The sequence below is a fragment of the Caloenas nicobarica genome, chromosome 3 (assembly GCF_036013445.1).
Source record: "Caloenas nicobarica isolate bCalNic1 chromosome 3, bCalNic1.hap1, whole genome shotgun sequence".
NCBI classification, from domain to species: domain Eukaryota; kingdom Metazoa; phylum Chordata; class Aves; order Columbiformes; family Columbidae; genus Caloenas; species Caloenas nicobarica.
The window spans coordinates 87766662-87782009 of record NC_088247.1 but is presented as its reverse complement, the minus strand read 5'-3'; the positions used below and the strand labels follow the sequence as shown (position 1 = coordinate 87782009).

Sequence of the window (15348 nt, the reverse complement as noted above, 5' to 3'; positions counted from 1 at the left end):
AAATTTTGAATGCCTCTGAAGACGAAGAACCCACATCCTCTCTGGGCCCCTGGCCCACTGTCTGAATACCTCCATGGTGAACTAATTTCTCCTTATCTAACCAGAATTTCCCTGTTGCAATTTGCATCCTTTTGTCTTTCAGCTCTTGCTCCTCCAGACTGAGTCTGGGTCCATTTTTCCAACACTCTCTACTAGGCAGCTGTAGACAGCAGTAAGACCCCAACCTTTGCCTTCTCCATGCTGAGCAAGGCCAGAACTGGAGGTAGCGCTTCAGATGTGGTCTCACAAGTGCTGAAGAGAGCAAAGGATCACTTAATTCAGCCTGCTGGCTAACACATGTGCTATATAGGCCTGTAGGCAGCTGGCCTTTGCTGCAAGGACACCTTGTTGACTCAGGCTCAGCCGAGGACCTCAGGCCAGTCTCCACAGAGTTGCTTTCTGTGCATTTGGCATCCAGCCTGTGCTGGCACACAGGGCTATTCCCTCCCCATGCAGGACTTTGCATTGGCCTTTAACTTAATTTGCAAGTGCAAACTTAGGCAATAGGTGGCACTAATTGGATGATGTAGCTTGCATTGTCACTGAGAGAGCGTCACTGCCAAAGAGAAAGCCAGAGGAGGAGACACCTGGGTTGCTTTGCTCAGAGCAGCGGCCATTCAAGGAGGAGCAGACATGTGGCAGGAGTTCCTTCCAAATGCCTGGTGAGATCTCCTCGGCGTGGGGAAGAGGGACTCCAAACAGAGCTCCCTGGGGCTGGGGTGGGACGAAGCCCCTGCAGGGTCACCAAGCCGTCGGAGGGCGGCTGCATGTGGCAGAGTTCTCCTGAGCATGAGCGGGGAGGAGGTTTTATTAGACTGAGCCTTGTTTTGTGTTGCTCAGAGAGCTGCTTCTGGGACATGCTTGCTTTGTTAGCAGTGCAGAGTTTGTGTTACTGCCATGATAACTGGTCACTAAACTCCGGAGTATAAGTGCAGGGGGATCTTATTTCCTGTTGCATAAACCACTCAGCCACCCGGGAGCTGGAGCCTGACACTGCTTGCTCTTAGGAGCCCTGTTCTTCCTTGTCTGGGAGGGATTTAAGAGACACCTCCTTAAAAATCACGCATAGGCTGTTTCAGACATCTTACCAAATTGCCTTGGTGACTGGTGGGGTCTCCAGTAGAGGCACTGGGTTCTGCACCACAGGTAGCAGTGGCAAACCAGACTAGGTAAAAAGAGGCAGCCAGCAGACTTCATTTTTCATGGAGTTTCATGTCCTTTGGTTTTTTTTTTGGTCTTGATGTATCGTAGTTATTACACCAAATGTCTCCCTAATCTAGCTGCCTTCCACAAGGCAGAGTAAGAATTTCTCTTGTGACTTCTAATTTTGCTAAAGTTGAGACTATGCTTTTCTTGCAAGAGAATCTACCAGGCTAAAAGAGAACCAAGGGGGAAGTTTCATTTATCTTGCAGCCAGATGACACCTAGAAACTTCGGTGTCCAGTCAGGAGTAGTTAGGAGTAGCAAAGGTGCAGCAGCTCATTGAACTCTGCACAGGGAAAGGTCCCACCAGCCTCTACTCTGGCCAGCACAACCGCACCACAAGTGCCAACCATGTGGCTGGCAGCAGAATAACCCTTGAGCTTCAAAGTCCCCTGCCAAGCCTGCGCACCTATCGCTGCACAGAACTCACAATAAACTATCCTCTTGACTGAAGCAACACAGCCGCTTGTAGTATGAAACACCGCAAGGGCACCTACCCAGTTGTTTAGCGCCTTCTATCTAAATTGTGCCAGGGGAGGGAATATTATGGCAACAAACTATCTAGCTAAAACACAGCCCGGAAACACGGTCTCTTTGTGCAGAGGCACTTGTTCCGAGCCCCTGTCTTTCTGTTCCATCCAAAAAGTAGGAAAAATAATAGCAGATGTTGTCAGGTGGCTAGACAGCTTGTGGTCCCATGGCTGGGCACTAAATGGTGCTGGCAGGTGACATTCTTTGCATCATTGCTTAGACAACACGATCAGATTCTAAGGATATTTTTCTTTTTTCTCTTTTTCTTTTTTTCTTTTTTTTCTCCCTTTTCTAGGGAGAGCCTGTTGTCCCGGATCAGGTGAGTAAAATAGCTGTTCTAGGCTGAGTTCTCCACTTTTTTATTAGCACTGTGGTTGGTTCACAGCATAATCTCTTCCCTATGCTGTATGATGACAACAACAACAAAATCTTCATTCACAGACCCCTTGCAGCCCCCCTGCAATAGCCCCAGACACCTCTACTAATCCCCAAGGGAAGCTGGAGAGCTTGAGGCACAGGTCAGAGGGATGGGAAGGTACCCTATATTTAGGACTGATTGCTCAAGCATTTGAATGGTTTTGAAATATGCTGCATGTCTGTTAAAACTAACTCGGGTGACTTAGCTTCCATGCCTCAAGAAAGTCTGAAACTTTGCTGTCTAGAACAGAAACAGGGGCACTCAACAGACAAGGTGAGACACCACTGGAAAGCTATGGTGGAGGGCCAGTGTTGCCCTAAAAGATGACTGAATCTGTAGGGAAGCTATATATAAAGCACTGCCAAGAGGGGCACGTCCAGCACATCCAGCTCTCCCCAGCAGCTGAAGACCCTTGTCTCTGTTCCTCCTCCTCAGCCCATTCTGTCTATGCAATTTTTATTCCTGGAGGAGTTCAAAGGAGTTCAGCTACTACTATCCCATTCACTCCAGTACCTGCCTTAAAATAGACCGGCCCATATCCTATTGACCCTTGTACCCCAGGTCACCCTGGTTCACAAGGAGATGCACAAAGAATCCTTGTGATCAGCAAGTCCTTATCATCAAGGACTTGAGCTCTCTAGGAAGCACTGTCAGATGTAACCCTGCCCCAGATCTTGTCTGTGACCTTCAAAAATAACAGAAAACCCCATCCCCTGCTAACTCTATGGGATTCGTAGGCATTTGTTACTGCTCAGGCCCAACCGATGTGAATATAGGCCTCAGCATAGTCCCTTTACTTCTGTTGTTGAACACAAAGAATTTTGGTCCTCCCCAGGTCTTTTGAACGTTCTCAGAAGAATGCAGTCCTGGTCTCTGTGGCCGCCCTGGGGGCTGGAGGGATGCTGGTTTACTGGCTGAGGTCTAGACACAAGATCAAGACTCTTGAAATGGGCGATGGATGGTGGGGCTCAGGTGAAAGACCCCTAAAAGGGAAAGAAGATGAAAGTATCCGTCCCTTCAAGATTGAAACATCTGACAAAGAAATCGAGGTACTGGTGGCTGGGATGTAGGGAGGGGCAGAAAGCTGTGAGGTGGAGCTAGTCCATCACCCACCTTACTGCTTCAAGGCGATGTCTTGGGTGCATTTGTATACACCAATGCAGCTATCTAGCACTGCTAGATGATGCTCTGGCTTACCGCCCTTTATGAACAGGATTTGAGCTCAGATTCCTTATAATGCCCCGTAAAGACTTTCTGAGACCACAGACCCTCCATGCAACCTGGGGCTGCTCCTGCAGAAGTGTCATGCTTTGAGCAGCAGACTTTGACAGTGGGTCTGGATGGTGGAGAGGGGTGGAAGGGTGTCAGGACAGCAGCAGCACCAGTGGGGCAGGACTGAGTGGCTTCCACAGGGGGAAGGGTTGGAAGGGTGAAGAGGGACAGGATCTTGACTGAGTTGCAGCACCTCTGTCCCCACATGCCTGTCTCTAATTATCTGACTAACGAGCAGTGAGCAGTTCAGGCTGAGCTGCTTACTCTTGTCCCAGCTGGTGATGCTGGCAAGTTCCTAGCACCAAAAACCCTGAAGTGAGTTGGCAGCGGGCAGGAGTAGGATCCAGTACTCCTGGGTGCTCTAGAGGAATTGGTAACCTATAGAAAAATGTATTCCGCTTATAAACAATTTAGGGGGTCATGCAGAGCACACCACTGCTTCAGGAGGGCTCCTGGTGTCCCAGATAGTGGCACAAAAGCTGGCGGAGCAGGGAGGGCCCGTCCATGCCTGCCCTGGCAGCCGGCCAGCCTCACAAGAAGGGCCCTCCTCCGCAGGACCTGCACCGTCGCCTGGACCAGGCCCGCTACGCTCCGCCGCTGGAAGGGGCCGCCTTCCACTATGGCTTCAACTCTAACTACCTGCGGAAGGTGGTGGCCTACTGGAGGAACCAGTTCGACTGGCACAAGCAAGTGGAAGTCCTGAACAAATACCCCCATTTCCTAACCACCATTGAAGGTGAGGGGGTCTCTGTGGCTTGAGCAGGTCTTGCTCTGAAACGCACAGGGAGAAGCAGGGGATTTAAGTTTACAATATTTAAGGCAACAGTATGCATAACAGCTTAGTGATATGAGTGAAATATCACTAGTGGAGGCTATATTATTAACAACCTCCTATAGATTAAGACCATTACATAATGGCAATGAGATTAGGTCTTCTTCAAGGTGGACTTCATCTGGCTCTGAACCTGTGCTAGCTAATGATGAGAATTTCTTCTGCTGTTGTCTTGAAGCCACCTTTGAAAATAGCAACATTTTCCCTGACTCTGAGGCTAGAATTTCCACCACCACCACCACCCACTTTAGCCAGGTGAGGTTAGCCAGACTTTAGGTAAGTGATCTGCAGGTTCAACTTCTATCTTGCACTTACTTTTTCATGTTTCTCTTTTTAACACCCATGTACTTCGTAATTTTGTCATGGTTTTGCATGTGTCTTACCTGCATTATGCCGTTCATTCAAGCACAGCTCTACTTACCTGCTGTGAGACCAGTTTCTCAGGATATGGATGCTCAGTGTCCTGTGACCCCCGTGTCTGGGACTGGGATCAATACCTCTGTCTGTATGAAAAAAGATGAGACATAGATACAATGCCGGGCTTCCCCTTTCATCTAGACATCTTCTTGCCGTGGGCTGATTGTGTAACTTCTGCTATGAATGCTGATTACAGTTTTGCCACCCTCCTTCTTCAGAGTCCAGAGCAGAAACTGTGATGGAACCAGAGCTTTAATTTATCTGTCTTGGATGTGTGGCAGGGATCAATATCCATTTTATCCACGTGAAGCCCTCCTACGTCCCTCACGGTCGAGCTGTTCAACCTCTGCTGATGGTCCATGGCTGGCCTGGCTCCTTCTATGAGTTCTACAAGATCATCCCTCTGCTGACGGAGCCGGCCAAGCATGGCCTGGCAGAGGGTGACGTGGTGTTTGAGGTCATCTGCCCATCCATTCCAGGCTATGGCTTCTCGGAGGCACCACACCAGAAAGGTAAAGATGAAAAGACGCTGTTGGAATCACAAGGTTTTTGGAGAAACACCTCAGCCACCCCGGGTCCCCTGGGCACTGCAGTTTGTGAATGCAGATGCCCGGCTCTGCACTAATACCCACGTGGCTGAGGCTCCGAGGCTGGCTGTGGAGATTTGGAAGGCAATGGTAACTGGAAGCCCGTTCTGCTTTTCACTTTCTCCACTTTTCACTGAATTTCCATCATCTTGTGTTCACTTTATTACCAAGGAGTGAGGCAGAGCAGCATAGCCCACAGCAGCATACTCACGTGCCTCTGCCAGGCCACGATCTTTGGTCAGGGGATGAACACTAGGACAAACAGGTCTCCTGTGTTTATCTTTACCTACAGGCTTTGACACCGTAGCAACTGCTCGGATATTTCATAAACTGATGAACAGATTGGGCTTCAAGGAATACTACCTACAGGGAGGAGACTGGGGAGCTGCTATTACCACAAACATGGCCCAGATGCTGCCACAGTGAGTAGCAAAGGGAATCAGTGCAGAAAAGCTGCCTCCAGTTCTTACCTTCTGGCTGCATGGTCCTGGTCCTGCCTTCTGTTTGCCCTGCCTCTCATCCCCTTCTGCTTTGTTTCCTCCAGGGACATCCCCACTCCTGTGCATTCAGTTGTATTTATATGCTTTGCATTGATATTAGCACAGTTCTCACGCTTCCTACATTTCAGTGCCGTTTGGCTTCTCTTTCATTAGCTGTGGAAGTTAACTCTGCTGCATTTTCATTTAAGACCTCAAGGAGACAGATCGTCGATCTAAATCAGGAAGGAGAAAAATTTAAAATTGGCAGGGAGAAAAGGAAGGAGCTCAGCCCTCCAGCAGGTGAACAGTGTAACAGAGTATAGGGCTTTCCTATCTAAAGTACAGAGCTGAGACTGATCAGAAAAGAAACACAATACCTTCCATGGCATCACAGATCATTGTTTAGCATTTAATGAAAAGCGGGCATTGCGGCCACGCTTAGGTTGGAGAACAGATTAAGTGGAAAGCTCTGAAAGCAGTTAGGTTGCAGGCTGAGCAGCTCACTGTTCCCGGTCGCAGTTGTGCTTCACAGCACCCAGAGCACTGTGGCCACGTGTGGTACACTTGGGCTTTTCAGAAAATAACCAACGCAGCCTGTTCTCTGCAGCACAGAACAACACAAGATCAACAGCTGGAGCTACCAGGATGGATATGCCACGTCCAGAAACTGCGTACCTAAAGCTAACATCCTGCCAGTGGTACAGCTGGATGGAGGTGGCACCAGCTGTACCATTTCTAACTCCCATAATTTCTTTTTAAATCATGATGAACCTAGGGGCTTTATGTATTTGGCTCAGTGAAAAGCTTCTATCACAGCTCCAGTCAGACTTAAAGAGGGCAGATTCACACTACACATGAGGAAGAAATTTTTTATTATGAGGGTGGTAAAATACCGGAACAGGAGGTTGCCCAGAGGGTTGGTAGAGACCCCATCCCTGGAGACATTCAAGGCCAGGCTGGACGGGGCTCCGAGCAATGTGATCTAGTTGAAGATGTCCCTGCTCATGGCAGGGGGCTTGGACTAGATGATCTTTGAAGGTCCCTTCCAACCCAAACTATTCCATGATTTTCTAGGAAATTTGGGGACAGAAAATTGCTTGATTAAACCTTCCATTCATTAACTTAATTTCAGATCCGTGAAAGGGCTTCATCTGAATATGGTCTTCATCGCCATGCAAGGTTTGGGAAGGATGATTTCTGTGATGCTTGGGGCTTATGTGCCATGGCTCGTAGGCCTCACTAGGGAAGATGTTCGACGTGTGTACCCATTCGTCCAGAAGAACATATATAATACTCTGCGAGAGTCTGGATACTTACACATCCAAGCCACCAAACCAGACACTGCAGGTAATGAACCTTCTCTGTGTTGCTATATGAACATTGTGTACTAACTTCTTGTGGTATATAAAAACTTATAATTGCACAAAGGCCAACCATGTTTGAGAAGCAATGAGTACTGGTGACCGAGTGCAAAACACAGAGAAAAAGAACTGAGTAAAAGGAAGGTAAAAGGAACAGGTTAAAAAAATATGGAGACTACAAATATCACTTTTCAAGGTCTTTCAAATGGCATGCCACTTTTATCATGCTCTTGGGGAAAGAACCTCTTTGCAAAACACCTTTTAAAGTGAAGCACAGGGCCCTGAAATGGAATCTTCTAGACATAAATATGGGTGAAAATGAAAAATATATTATAAGCAAGTGCAATGTGAAACAGGTAGACACAGCCTTAACACCTGGAAAGCCAGAAGGTAGATACAGTTAGCAGAGCCAGTCGATAAGGAGTCTGAAGAAAGATATGGCCATCTCAGAAAAGTTAAATGAATTCTTTGCATCAGTCCCCACTAGTGAGGACTATGGGCTGTTCCTTTATTGAAATAATCCCTGATCAGGAAAGACAGTGGAGCTGTCTCTGTCTGGTGTCAGCTGTGGAGACCATAGAATGAATAGCACCTCATCCTGGCAATTCAGAGAAAAGGAAGAAACTCAAATTGAAATGTCAACTAATGCCTAGTCTGGTGCTTGAACTGATCACAATACCAAAGAAATAAAAGGAGACATACAAAATACCAGGTTGGGATTTTGTGGTGGTGTTTTGTTTTGTTTTCTAAGAGCCAAACAGTGAAGGTAGCCCCAAAGACCAGTAGGTCTAGTCTTTGATCAGAAAACTAGCAGAACTATTTTAAAGAAGAGAATTGATTTACAGGTGGTAAGATCGCAGGGAAATATGCTTCAAAAGTCAGAGCTCAGGCAGAACTGAAGAGCTGTGGATCCAGTAATGGAGCATATTTCATTTCCAAAAAAGTCTTGTTGAGGTTCTTCCCCCAGTATTCTTAAAGAAATTATGCTGCTCTAAGAAAAGGATTAAGTTCACGGATTAATAACTAGTCAACATGGGAATCCAAGCACAGAAATAAGTAAGCAGGTTCCAGGGGAGGGACAGTATCACAAAAATCTGTGCTGGCACCTGTACATTTCAACATGATCCAAATTTCTCTACAGAGAAAAGTTAATGGTTAAGTGAAAATTTAGCAGCTTTCCAGGGTTTGGTTTAATCTAAAGATAAGTGCAGAGAGTTGCAAAAACCTTTAAGTGACTGGTTGATTAAACGGACCAATAAAAACTGATGTCAACAAAGTCCAAAGCAATTTTAGTAGAGGAATAAAATAACAATGGGCTCTAGTTTGGCTGCTGCCATATGAGACAATCCATGAGTCATGGATAGCACTTTGAAATGTCAGCCAGCTCAGAGTTTAAGACAATTTCAGAAACTCTGAAAAAAAGCAAAAAGACACCAAGACAAAACACTGAATACATTATATTCATAATCTGTTGCACCCCCATTCACCCTGTTTCATAGCTATATTTTAGAATCAGAAGAATACAGGAAGGGGAGAAAAGGAAAACTGAAATGACCAAGCTGCTTCCATACAAGCACTGTACATAGCCTAAGACCCTTTAACCTGGAAAACTAAGAGCAGGAATTTTATAGCACACAAAAATTGTGACATGTAGAAAATGAATAGGGAAAAAAATTGATTCCCTACTCAAGAAATATCTGCATTATCAGTTTAAGTTCTCATTAGGCAGGCTTAAAGCAAAGCTCAAGTATTTTTACTCACCACAGGCTGTTGTGCCTAAGATGTGGTACGGGTTAAATGACTAATAAGCTACAAACAAGACTGGTATTTCTGAGTGTCTAATCTGTGGACACTGAAGACAGTGGTTCAGAGGCAGCTTTCAGCGCAGCAAACACTCATCTCCAGACAAGTCATGTGCCAGCTGGCACATCTTAGCCTGTCCTGCCATTGCTGGTCAAAGCATTTACCTGACTTTGATCTGTAGCCACTCTAGGCTTGCCAGTGTGGGGAAATTGTTGTGCCAGTGCACAAACCTACTTTGCGTTAGCTACATCCACTACTAAATTGAGACTGTGTTGTGATCATCTTCTGCAAAGTCACTCACTGCTTAAGTCACACTAAAATACACTGGAAAGCAGGCAACTCTGACTATACCATAAAACTACAGCCTAGGTTTCCCAAGGTAAACCTCTATCCCTAGTGAAGTAATCCCTATCCCTGTTTTATAGGTACAAACACAAATGTAATATGCCACATACCTGCTGTGTTTATAATGTCAGTGTTCCCCAAAGGTAGGAACAGATAACAGATACGCAGCGCTCCACTGTTTAAATTAGATAAAAAGTGATGAACAGCACTCAGGGTCCTGGTTATCCATAGTTAATCTGAAATTTCTTTTCAGAGTGTCATCCCTTTAGATCTGAATTTGCTCCTTCTGCCACACATCACCTAGAAGCCAACAGGACTTTCTCAGCTTCTTTTGTAGAGGAATTGCCTGTGTTTGTAGTGCTGTCAGTTACAGCTGGAATTCCATTGGGGTACAATTTGTCAGGAATAAACTACTACCAGGTCTAGTAGAAAACATACAGACTCTCTACAGAATTCTATTTGAAAACTCTGCAGAATTCATAACAGTTCAGTTTAAGTTCTCCTGAAGTACTGCAGGCAACTGCAATCTCTCTCCTGTTCTCCTCCTGAATTAGGTTGTGGACTGAATGACTCCCCTGTGGGTCTTGCTGCATATATTTTGGAGAAATTCTCTACCTGGACAGATAATTCATTTCTGGATAAAGATGATGGAGCCTTGGAAAGGTAAGAAAACAGATGCTCTTCCACAAGAAGACTCATTAAAAGAATGAGTAATGGTAAGTAATGAGGAGACAAGTAAACGACTGGCCAGTCAAGGCTGAATTTTAAGGATGAAAGATTACACGTGACAAGTAGTAGTTTAAACTTACAACAGCCTGCCTGCAAACTACTGCTTCGGTACTGGCAGTTTTGCTCTGGGCACACGGGTGCTGCTTAATTTGCTGCTTCTCTGTGGAGAACAGAAGGAGCAATGGTTCTTCAGGACATGAGGCCAATACAGCATATTGAGAAACAGCTTCCAATGACATTTCTTCTCTCTCTCTCTCTCTCAACAGCAAATACTCTCTTGATGAGCTTTTGACCAATGTGATGATTTATTGGGTGACATCCTCCATTGTGTCCTCAATGCGATTCTACAAGGAGAACATGTCCAAATTCCCTGGTCCAGCTGCTGATCCCAGGTAATGAAGTGGCGGGTGCAAGACAGATTTTCAAGTGAGATTGAACCACATTTGCCTGTATAAACATTTCAATCACCTACAACAGCAAATTTAACTAGTTAAAAAAAAAAATCCAAGTTCTTATTTTCTTTTGATAAATATAGTTAAGGGCCACTTTTGTTTTGAACCTATAAATCACTCAAGGTATCTTGTGGCCAAGACAATGCAGAAGACTTAGCAAAGTATGTTCAGTCTTGTTTGCGTTCAAAATACATGTCTATATACACATGTTTAGCGATTAAGTAATCTGCAGCTCAGTTCCATAAAAACAAAACAGAAAATCATGAGCATCTCTAAGAGAGAAGTTTAAACTGAATTAGGAAGGATATGGCTTACTGGTGGATAAACTTAAGAACTAGAAATGTAAGCACAAACTGGGGGAAGAAATTTGGAGAGCAGTACTTGAAAGCACCTTCTAACAGCCACTGGCTTTAAGACAACTATAGGAGAGGCTGACCAGGAAAATGCTACTGAGCAGAATTCTCCAAGTAATTGATTGTACAAATACGAGTCTCTTTCTTTGTAGACTGAATCAGTTTACCTTTCCTCTTGAGAGTCATTTCTTACACCGGCACCATAAATTCTAAAGTAAACATGAGCTAGCTCACTTCTGACTTTCACAAAGAGGTGTGGTATCTTGCCACATATCACAAAACCAGGTAAGCTTAAAAATCTGAGACACTTCAAGATTGAACTGTGGGCAAAATTGTCTCCAATTTACACATCTTCGGGCGTAACGTTCTTAAACCGAAGGAGATCCAAATACAAGTGAAGCTCTTCACCAGAGTGCAGACCACAAAATAGGTTGCTGTGGTGAAACGTTCCCAGCTACGATGGTTACCAAACCCAGAAGGCTTTTGCAGACTTTCCCCAGACTTCTTTCAAAAATGCAGTTAACTCATATCTTCTAGGCTTGGAGTGCACGTTCCTACGGGGATTGCAGCTTTTCCTCAGGAGCTACTACATACACCACGGACCTGGGCAAAGGATGTCTTCAAGAACATCATCACTTACTCTTACATGCCACGTGGAGGGCATTTTGCTGCCTTTGAGGAACCAAAGCTTCTGGCACAAGACATCATGCACTTTGTCAGAAAGGTGGAACAGCTGTGAACCTGCAGTTTAGATACATACATAGAACAGAAGCTGTTCTGCCACCAACAGAGCCTTTACTTCGAGGCATTAAATAAACCCAGTGTAATCGCATACAAAAGCCAGCATTTTATTTTGATAATGATTACAGTACTACACTTGTTAATTAAGCTCTAAAGGAAAAAAAAGAAAAAAGGCATCTTGTCTTCTTTCATTCCCAGCACCATACCATTGCTGCATTCATAGTTCAAGTATAACAGAACGTGTAAACAGTTTAATGCAGTAACATCGCACTCATTTGGGGAAGAGAGCAGAAAGGAATTGGCCCCGCTCCTCAGAACTAAAGCTTCTGTTCAAAAGCTTCTTTAAATACTTGGCTGCCAGCATTTATAAATATGCATTACAAGCACCAGCACCTTTGGTGGAAGTGTAAAGGGATTTGATCTCCCGAGCACAAGCACTCCTACGTTCAAGTTATACTTCATTCAAGAGATCTGTGAGTACGTATTCAAGTGGGCAGCTGTACACAAGGCAGCTTTCTTCATTCAAGCAGTTTTCCCCCCCTAGAGCTACCTTTAGCAGTCACTACACATTGTAAACAGTTGTTAATGGATAATAAGGCAGAGACAGCACTCCTAGTGTTCTTCAAGCTCAAAAATATCGATTTCCTCCTAGTTCTAACACCTCATTCCATTCCAACAGATCAAAGTTAAAATACACACCAAGTATAGAGGGTTACTTCAACCTTTACCCATCTTTCAAAGGATTTTTACCACCCCATCATGCAATTTTTGCTAGCAAGAAACTGCAAGCAACCTCACTACTGGTAGGCTCAAGTTTCTCTTCAAGTGGGGTAGACCTATTTGGAGTCATTAGGCTCCTTGTGTTACAGACACATACCCAGCTGACTGAAGATAACTCCAGCAGATATCTAGTTCTGACACACTGTGCTCTAAGGGTGTCTCTCCCTCCTTCCCTGTCCCATTCTGCACTAGACACCAGGCCAGAAGAAAGCGCTCAAGTTCTGCTTTCAAGTAGTACATTCTGAACGAGAACAGGAATTTGACAGGTAGAGACAGTGCTGAACTTGAACACGCTCCCCTCACCTCTTCTTCACATTTCAGAAACATTTAGAGTGTAAGACCCTAAGACTTCTAAGAGGTAAAAGTAAGCAAGAAGGAAACTTTTTTGTTGTGGTTTTAAGTGAGAGTAAGCTAGCATATTGGGGCAGGAGTCCTAACTGCCTCTGAAGAGGGTTAGGCAGAAACTGCTTACTTTTCATTTTAACTGTGTATCTGCTTGTCAGGGCTGTTGGACTAAATGTTAGTGAAAAGAAAAAGAGCAGGAAGTGCTCCCCACCTCTGCAGGACTGCTCAACCTCTTTTCATCACCACTACAGGACAGTGCTGGGTACAAGGCCTCCCAGCTGCTGGGAGGTCCCACTCTCTGGATTATTCAGTGACTGAAACTGAGTTATGGGGAAGTCTAATGTTACCAACTAGACAGGCAAACAAGCCTGATCAGACTGCAGGGAAAGGTCTCCTTTCACAGGAAAAGGGTAGGTAAGAATGGTTACGTCCTTTATACTAAAGGCCAAGCTTATTAATCATCACGTACATTATCTAGAGTCCCAAACAAGCAGCCAATACTAGTAATTATTAGCAAAGAAGTGGCCACATTAAAACTCAGGAGAGAGAAGAGCATACCCCGTATTTGCCAGTTCAGTAAGTATGCGGCAGGAAAGCTTAACTCCCACCACACTAATTCATCTCCTGTGCCACGACTCACGTCCCTAAAGAATCACTCTGTCTGTGTGCAACTGTGCCTTGCAGGGTATTTGCTTTCAACGATTGAGGAGATGAAGAGAGATGAACATAGTTGAGCTATGGGAAGGCAGCAGATGCCCTGAAGACATCCAGACAGAAAAGAATATGCAGTTGCATTTGATAAACTTATTATCACTTAAAGCAGCACCAAAGGTTATTCAATATTCCATTAAAGTTCTACAGAACACAGGTCACTCATGAAAGCCTTTGAGTGTGACCGGTGCTTGAAACCAGACATAGTCCTCCCAAGTAGGAGTTGCAGGCTGAGGAGGGGAGGCACTTAGGTTGACGTCTCCATCACAGGACAAGTTAACAGTTAGCTTCCTCCCTCGCGTCGGCACTTTATAGTTGAGCTTGGGCCGGAACCAATCAACACCACAATCACGGTGTCCTTGGAGCATCACCACAGTGTCCGTGACAGGGAGAGCCTTAAGTTCACTGAAGACATCCGCGACAAAGAGCGAGTGAAAGAGCTTGCGAACACAGGATGCAGTTTCCAGGCTCTCCTCAGCACTGCCCTCATAGATACCCTCCAAGTTGAGCTCATAGAGCTCCTTGGGGCTCACGGCATTGCCTCCAAGTAGAATAAGAACCCGAGGAACCAGCGTCAAACTAAACATTACTTCCAAGTGCTGGAGCACTCCCTCCAGATCCATCAGCATCTGCTGGCACTTCTTGCTTGCCAGGTCCACGGAGGATGACTTCTTAATCACATCGCCACCCTGGAAAGCAAAACGAGAAAAGGTTAGGACATTTAATTATTAGGACTCCGCTCAGAAAAAGCATGGCCTACCCCATCCCTGAAAGTCAAGGAATGTCTAAAGGGCTTTATGATCCTTTTAAGAGATATGGGTACCCACGTACAGAATAAGGAGATCCGAGAGCAACACAAAAGGCTTCTCTACAGCTACTCAGTTTGAAGATGAATCACGGTACTGATTAATTACCACAAGAATCAGAAGCCCCAGCTTTTAAAGGTCAGCTATCCCTCCAAAACGACCTAACACCTATTTTTTCTCAGAGCTGCTTGAGTAACAAAGTGACACACTCCAAACATAAAGTAGGTCAACGAGAGAGAAATAGTAACTTCTTGAGGCTTTCAGCCACCTGACCTAAAGCTATTTCTTTTTTTTTTTGAAGCGAAGTTCTGGTAGCACTTAGGGGTACAGCTACAACGAGCGCTGCACTCCAGAACCCGTTAACAGGCTGAAACACGAGTCACTGAGCTAGAGCAGGGAGCTGACAGGCAAAACCGCAGCGGCACGGCCGCCCCCGGGCCCGGGGCTCCCTCCCGGCCCAGCCCGGGCCCCTCACCTGCGCCGCCCGCCGGCAGAAGTAGGCGAGCTGCTCGTAGGGCAGCGGGAGCTGGTGCCGCTGGTGCAGGACGTGCTTGAGGAGCTCGCAGGCGAAGCGGCAGCAGCTCCCCCGGCTGACAGCGCCCGGGAACACCACGGACACCGAGGGGCGGCCCGCCGCCGGCCCGCTCCGCCGGGGCCTCATGCCGCCACCACGGTCTAGAGCCGGCGGCGCCTCAACTATGAGGAGCGGGGACGCGGGAGAGGCCGCTCGGCTGGGAGCGGGACCCACCGCAACCCCGAGAGCCGCCATTTCCTGGCCGACCGCGAGCGGCCGGCTGCGATTTGAATGGCCGCCGCCGCGGGGCGTCATGGGAGCGGCGGCCGGCCCGTGCGGCGCGGCTTCCGGCGGCGCGACTTCCGGCGGCGCAGGCGCCGTGTTTGGCCCTGGGGAGCGGGGTGTCCGCCCGCTGGTTCGCCCCGCCCCGCCCCGCCAGGAGGCGGCGCTGTGGGCAGCTCGGTCCGGGAGGGCGGGGCGCGCTGGCACGGTTCCGCCGCTGCTCCTGCCCCGGGCTCGGTAGCCGCGCGGGGAGGAAGCGCAGGGGCCGTTGCCGGGGTGCTTGGTGGCGTTAACGGCCGCCGCAAGGCCGGGAGCCGCGGCTGCCTCCTTGCAGGGCTGCCCGGGGGG

The 15348-nt window shown here is 46.8% G+C and overlaps 2 protein-coding genes across 2 annotated transcripts; one reads left to right on the top strand and one right to left on the bottom strand.

Moving 5' to 3' along the window:
* Positions 1-563: 563 nt before the first annotated feature.
* Positions 564-11706, top strand: LOC135986594 (epoxide hydrolase 1-like). Its single transcript, XM_065630726.1, is given in 11 exon segments — positions 564-610; positions 612-701; positions 2069-2092; positions 3027-3240; positions 4019-4199; positions 4994-5224; positions 5592-5721; positions 6911-7125; positions 9842-9950; positions 10283-10408; positions 11359-11706. Coding segments are annotated over 11 exon segments (1569 nt in total). The 3' UTR covers positions 11561-11706.
* On the bottom strand, positions 11657-15033 carry MAD2L1BP (MAD2L1 binding protein). Its single transcript, XM_065630727.1, has 2 exons — positions 14680-15033; positions 11657-14087 (listed from the first exon to the last, which is right to left on the bottom strand). The coding sequence occupies exons 1-2, from the start codon at positions 15031-15033 to the stop codon at positions 13557-13559; spliced, it is 885 nt and encodes a 294-aa protein (XP_065486799.1). The 3' UTR covers positions 11657-13556.
* Between the last annotated feature and the right edge of the window lie 315 nt (positions 15034-15348).

What these genes read in the sequence shown, in the direction of transcription:
- MAD2L1BP (XM_065630727.1), bottom strand. Translation starts at nt 15,033, where the DNA reads ATGACGCCCCGCGGCGGCGGCCATTCAAATCGCAGCCGGCCGCTCGCG. An exon ending in TCTGCCGGCGGGCGGCGCAG is followed by an intron (nt 14,088 to 14,679) that starts GTGAGGGGCCCG and finishes TTTGCTTTCCAG; the next exon opens with GGTGGCGATGTGATTAAGAA.